This window comes from Piliocolobus tephrosceles, unplaced genomic scaffold (assembly GCF_002776525.5).
Source record: "Piliocolobus tephrosceles isolate RC106 unplaced genomic scaffold, ASM277652v3 unscaffolded_18572, whole genome shotgun sequence".
NCBI classification, from domain to species: Eukaryota; Metazoa; Chordata; class Mammalia; order Primates; family Cercopithecidae; genus Piliocolobus; species Piliocolobus tephrosceles.
The window spans coordinates 4833-10339 of record NW_022300501.1 but is presented as its reverse complement, the minus strand read 5'-3'; the positions used below and the strand labels follow the sequence as shown (position 1 = coordinate 10339).

The window sequence follows — 5507 nt, the reverse complement described above, 5'->3', positions numbered from 1 at the left end:
CTCATAAGCCCACCAGGATGTCTGGAACCTTCAGGACTGTGGCCCAGGAATGTCAGACACTAGAGGCCTGGGAATGGAGGAGGCAGAGCCTGCTGTCCACTGGCCGTGAGAGTTGTCGGGGTGGGGGCTTGTCCAGGGCCACGAGGCCAGTGCAGTTCTCTGTGTCTCTGTACCCAGCTGGCCAGCACCTGGGGACCCCGACCCAGATACCCAGGATGGGCCCTGGCCTGGGCACTGCGGCTCCCTGCATTCTGTGCCCCTGGGGGAAGGTGCTCAGTGCATGAATTGTTCCCTCCCCAGCCCAGGGGAAAGCTGAGGCCAGGAAGCAGCCAGGATAAAGGTCAGGGCCTCCCTTGGCCCCATCAGACCCAGGGCTGCTTCCCTCCAGCCCAGGCCCTGTTTGGCTGGAGGTTTCCCGGGCCGTTGGCCTGCCCTCCTCAGCATCAATCTTGCAGTCTCAGCAGCTGGCCTGGGTCTCAGCGGGAGGCATCCTGTAGCTTCAGGTTTTCTGGTAGGCAGAGGGCTGGGCTGGCGGGGGACACTGAGTGCCCCACCTGCTCGGAGTCTTCATGCCACCAAGGGGCCAGTTGGGGGGCAGGTGTGAGTGTGACCCTGAGGACCCTGACCTGCCACTGCAAACCTCACACCCCTGCCTGGGTGGGGCAGGGAGGAGCTGGACCCTGGCTTTGGGAGTCTGGTGGGTAATTAGACCCAGACAGGGAGGGTCAGTGCGGGTCTGAGGAGGGAACACACGTGTGCAGGCATGTGCTCCACTGTGGCGTGTTGATACTGATCAGCCTGGGCACCAGGCCCCCTCGGGAGCCAGCTTTGCTGTTCTGAGTAGAAGGGAGGTCAGGTTTCCTTGAGAAACCCCAAAATAGCCCCCAACTGGCCCGACTTCCAGCGGGCAGCCCAGCCCCCAGGCCCTGTCTGTCTTGTCCCCTTTCCCCCTTCACCCCCAGCCCATGTCCTGCTGTCTTCTCCCTGAATGGTGGACCCTCAGCCCCTCCTGTACAAGGTGGTCAAGAGGTGCCTAATGCATTTGTGCATTTGACCTGTCCTGAGAGTTTGTGACATACCGGCACGGGGCCAACGTTGAGTCCACCAGGATGGGAGGGTGGCCAGGCTCTGAGCCACTGGGCACCAGCCGGCCAGGATAGGCCTTCAACAAGAAATCTCACTGGTAAGTGATGACAGCATGGGACCAGGGTCCCGTGAAGACCTGCTGGAGAGCGGCAGCTCTGGAAAGGTAGACTCAGAGCTTGGTCTGGTGAAGAGGGAACAGCAAGGGGAACAGTGCGTGTGAGGGTCCTACCACGTCTCAGCCCTTTCCTGGCCCCTGCACTTGGCCTCTGGTGCCCATCTTCAGGGTCGGGGGAAGCCCAGGCCAAAGCGGGCCGGGAAGGGGCCCTGTGGATAAGGCTGAGAGCCTGTCCCAAAATAGGGCCAGCAGGATTTCCCACCCATAAAAGGCTCTTGGAATCTGGACCCTGGGGACCCCAGGCAGCCAGGCCCAGCTAAAACTCAGCTGCCACCACTGCCCCAGCGTTCTGCCCACAGCAGCCCTGGTGCCACCACCCTGCAGAATCCTGTCAGACAACCACCGACATGGTAAGGCTGCTCCCTGTGCCCGATGGAGTCTCTAGTGGGCTGGCTGGGTAGGTTGAGCTGGAACCTGGAGGTGCGAGGACCTACCAGGGAGCCTGGGCAGGAAGGAGCTGAGGTGGAAGAGGGGGCCAAGCCCTGCTGGCCAGGGTGGAGCAACCCTTTCTGGAAGCTGGCTCCCAGATGGGCAGCAGCAGTGGTGGCAGGCAGGTGTGGCCTGGTGCTGGACTCCCCCTCCAGAATGCCACACAGGCTGGAGCCTAGGACTCTGCTTCCTGGGCTGTATCCCAGTCCTGGACTGGAAGCCTTTCCCAGGCCAGGGCTGGGCACCTCCCCACCCTGCTCTCAGCTTCCTTTACCTGTCTCACCTAGTGTCCATTGCCAGGCTCCAGGACTGCAGTCTGGCCCGCCTGGCCCTGCAGCTCCCGCTGTTCCCTCGAATGCTGGCCCCTGCCTGTCTGGCCTTTGCCCCTGTGAGCTGCCTGGCAGAGCCCTGCTGGCCCTGCAAACCCCTGGCATGTGACCCCTTGTCCGGGAAGACTGCTCTGCGCTGGGGACCTCCTCTCTTACCACTCACCTTGAAAGGCTGCCAACGGAGGGATGGGTGGAGGGGTATCTCCGACCCTTCCCTGGACACAGGGGCAGATGGGACTCCTGGTCAGGCCGGTGTGGGTGTCCCCTGCAGACAGAGCGCCTGTCGGCTGAGCAGATCAAGGAGTATAAGGGAGTCTTTGAGATGTTTGATGAAGAGGGCAACGGGAAGGTGAAGACGGGGGAGCTGGAGCGGCTCATGAGCCTGCTGGGTATCAACCCCACCAAGAGTGAGCTGGCCTCGATGGCCAAGGACGTGGACAGAGACAGTGAGCTTGTGGCTGGAGTGGGGTGGGTAGCCTCGGGGAGCGGCCCTGGGTCAGGTCTCAGTGCCTATGGGGGAAGAGGCAGAGCCCATGGGGAGTGCTGTGCCCCCTGTCCCTTGACCCCCAGCTGTGCTCCTTGCAGACAAAGGGTTCTTCAACTGCGATGGTTTCCTGGCACTAATGGGAGTTTACCATGAGAAGGCCCAGAACCAGGAGAGCGAGCTGAGGGCAGCATTCCGCATCTTCGACAAAGAGGGCAAGGGCTACATTGATTGGAACACACTCAAGTAGGGCACGGGCGGGGGCAGGCGGTGGGCGGGTACGGGCGGGGGGGCAGGCGGGGGGTGGGCGGGGGGGGGGGGGCGGGCGGGGGGTGGGCGGGGGGGGGGGCAGGCGGTGGCGGGCACGGGTAGGGCCGATGGAGTGGCTCAGCGCCAGGCCCCGCAGGTACGTGCTCATGAATGCAGGGGAGCCCCTCAATGAGGTGGAGGCAGAGCAGATGATGAAGGAGGCTGACAAGGACGGGGACGGGACCATCGACTATGAGGGTGAGTGGGCTGGAGCCCTGGGAGCCAGTGGCTGGGCCAGGGCAAGTTGCTGACCTGCCCCTCTGTCCCCAGAGTTTGTGGCCATGATGACCGGGGAGTCCTTCAAGCTGATCCAGTAGGGCGCAGCTGCTACAGTTGTGGGAGGCCTGCCCGGGAAGGCCGCTGCCCCTGCCCCCTGCCACCCACTCCCCCAGCTCTGTGCAAAATAAATGTTCTAGCCTGACTTGTGTGTGCCTCACTGTCCCAGCCAGGGTTGGGGGGCAACGGGCAAAGGCATGGGGCTGGAGAAGGAAAAGAGTTTTCCTGGCCCAGCCGCAGAAACACAACCCCAGTCATTTCTGCCATGACACCTGACACCACCCATTGCCCAGCTCAGGGCTAGGAATGCCAGCCTGAAGCCTGGACGGGGTACAGGCCAGGGACCACGCACTCGCCCTGCCTGCTTGCACTAGGGGTTGGCTGCCCAAGGGTTCCTCCCAGAGCCTTGGAGTCCCAGAGTCCTTCCCACATAGGCAGAGATCACTTAAATACAAACTTTATTCTCTCTCCAATAAGATGCAGACGTCACAGCTGGCCCTGAGCTCCCACCTGAGGCTGAGGCCCAAGGGGCCTCTTCCAGGCTGAGGGCCTGCTGGGGCTGGGCCAGGGGCTGAGGCTGAAAGCAGCAGCCTGCCTAGGGGGTGACGCCATGGGGCTGGTGTAACATGACACCAAGGCTGGGGCCACAGCAATGTCTGGGATGGCGGCGTGGGCTGGGGGCCCTTGGCTCCAAGCGCTAGTTCTCCAAGCTCTGGTCCATTCTCCTACCTCCTTCAAGGGGCACCAGGGCTACAAGGTGGTAGTTGGGTATTGGGGCCCAACTCCTGGGGCACTGGAGTGGTCTCTAGGCCTGAGGCCCCAAGGAGAGGACTGGGTTTCTGGGAGAGTGCTAGCCCTTCCTCTCTGGGCTTGGCCATCTTGACAGCTTCATCGTAGGAGGGTGGAGGCTCCGGGGCGTACAGACTGTAGGCAGGAGGAGCCGTGGAGTCCGGGTCCAGCTCCCCAAAGGGTCCAGGTGACCGCATGCCCAGTGGGTACTGCACGGAGCTGTAGGCTGCAGGAAACCAGAGTAGGTTCGGGGAGGTGGGCTTGGCATTTACCCCCGCCATCTCTACCCCCAACTCGAGGGCCCCTAGGCACTCACAGGTCACAGTGCTGTGTACAGGGCTGTCACTGTCCAAAGGGATGACCGCCAGGTCGCAGGGCTGCCGTGCTGGTGGCAGATGTGGCTGGGCCTGCGCCTGCTTCCGGAGGCAGCAGAACCGGACACAGCCGGCTGTGACCCCACACAGCAGCAACAGGAGGACCGCCAGCAGGATGAGCCTAGAAGAGCAAGGCCCTCCCACTGGACTGACCCTCGGCCACCGGGCACCTGCACCCTGGGGAATGTCGTGGCACAACCACCGAAGACAGGTTAACAGTATAAAAAGCAGACAATGTCTCTGCACGTCGGAGACTGCTGTGGCCAAAGCCTGGCCTCCAGCTGCTAGGCCTGCCCTGGCTGTCTCTCCTGGGCTGGCCAGGGGTGGCCTTGGGCTCACTCCCAGGACTCGCTGTCCTCAGCGACTGCCCCACTGCTGAGCGGGATCGGGATCGTAGGGGCTTCCCGCGGAGGCCAGGTGGGAGGGGTGGGAGGGAAGGTCCTGCTTGCTCGAGGTCACTTCCCGCCAGCGACCGGGACTGGGCGACAGCGGAGGCGGCCTGGTGAGGTTAGGGCCGGGCGGGTCTGGCCCCGGTGACCCCCGCCCCAGAACTGTCGGACGCACGGCTCCGCCGCGGCCTCCACTTACCCCACGTGCCACAGGCTGCTCCAGCGGGCCTGGGGCAGGCACCTGCGGGGACGGCGGCACCTGGAGCAGGCGGGGCATGGGCCGGCCGACCTCACCGCCCGCACCTCCCCGCAGGGCGGGGCCAGGCCCCGGCTCCCTCCCCCCGACTTACTGGTCCGAGGGGTCGCAGCTGCCGTCCGCGAAGCCCAGCGCCACCTGTGGGGACAGGGGGGTGAGTCCGGGAGGGGCGTGGTCCGAGCACGGACCCGCCCCGCGGTGGCCGAACCGAGAACGCGGCCTGACCCACCTGCGGCAAGAGCGGCAGCAGCAGCCGGAGCCCGCGGGCGGCCAGCGACCCCCGGCCCATGCTCTGCGGAGGTTGGAGCAGAGCCTGGCGGCGCGGCTTTATGGAGCCCCGCCCACCACAGGACACACCCACCACATGACACGCCCACAGAACGCCCGCTCAGCGTAAGCCCCGCCCACCAGGCCTCGCTCGCCGCAGGCCCCTCCCACAGGCGCACACGCCTACTGGACGCCCCACACAGGGTAAACCCCACCCGCCGGGCGCCACCCAGTGCAAGTCCCGTTCCTCGCAGGCCCCGCCCACAGGGGCACACGCCTACTGGACGCCCCACACAGGGTAAACCCCGCCCGCCGGGCACCGCCCAGGGCAAGCCCTGTGCCTC

The 5507-nt window shown here is 64.7% G+C and overlaps 2 protein-coding genes across 2 annotated transcripts; one reads left to right on the top strand and one right to left on the bottom strand.

The window, feature by feature from the left end:
* Positions 1–700: 700 nt before the first annotated feature.
* Positions 701–3230, top strand: CALML6 (calmodulin like 6). The gene is made up of 6 exons (XM_023200239.1): positions 701–1183; positions 1561–1611; positions 2291–2465; positions 2605–2749; positions 2910–3010; positions 3083–3230. The coding sequence occupies exons 2-6, from the start codon at positions 1609–1611 to the stop codon at positions 3127–3129; spliced, it is 471 nt and encodes a 156-aa protein (XP_023056007.1). The 5' UTR covers positions 701–1183; positions 1561–1608; the 3' UTR covers positions 3130–3230.
* Positions 3231–3822: 592 nt separating this feature from the next.
* On the bottom strand, positions 3823–5185 carry TMEM52 (transmembrane protein 52). The gene is made up of 5 exons (XM_023200243.1): positions 5124–5185; positions 4991–5059; positions 4840–4881; positions 4194–4372; positions 3823–4103 (listed from the first exon to the last, which is right to left on the bottom strand). The coding sequence occupies exons 1-5, from the start codon at positions 5183–5185 to the stop codon at positions 3823–3825; spliced, it is 633 nt and encodes a 210-aa protein (XP_023056011.1).
* Positions 5186–5507: the final 322 nt, after the last annotated feature.

Coding starts and splice junctions, on each gene's coding strand:
- CALML6 (XM_023200239.1), top strand. Junction 2,750..2,909: donor ATTGATTGGAACACACTCAA/GTAGGGCACGGG, acceptor CAGGCCCCGCAG/GTACGTGCTCATGAATGCAG. Junction 3,011..3,082: donor CGGGACCATCGACTATGAGG/GTGAGTGGGCTG, acceptor CTCTGTCCCCAG/AGTTTGTGGCCATGATGACC.
- TMEM52 (XM_023200243.1), bottom strand. CDS start 5,185: ATGGGCCGGGGGTCGCTGGCCGCCCGCGGGCTCCGGCTGCTGCTGCCG. Junction 4,882..4,990: donor AGCTGCGACCCCTCGGACCA/GTAAGTCGGGGG, acceptor CCGTCCCCGCAG/GTGCCTGCCCCAGGCCCGCT. Junction 4,373..4,839: donor AGCAGCCTGTGGCACGTGGG/GTAAGTGGAGGC, acceptor TTGCTCTTCTAG/GCTCATCCTGCTGGCGGTCC.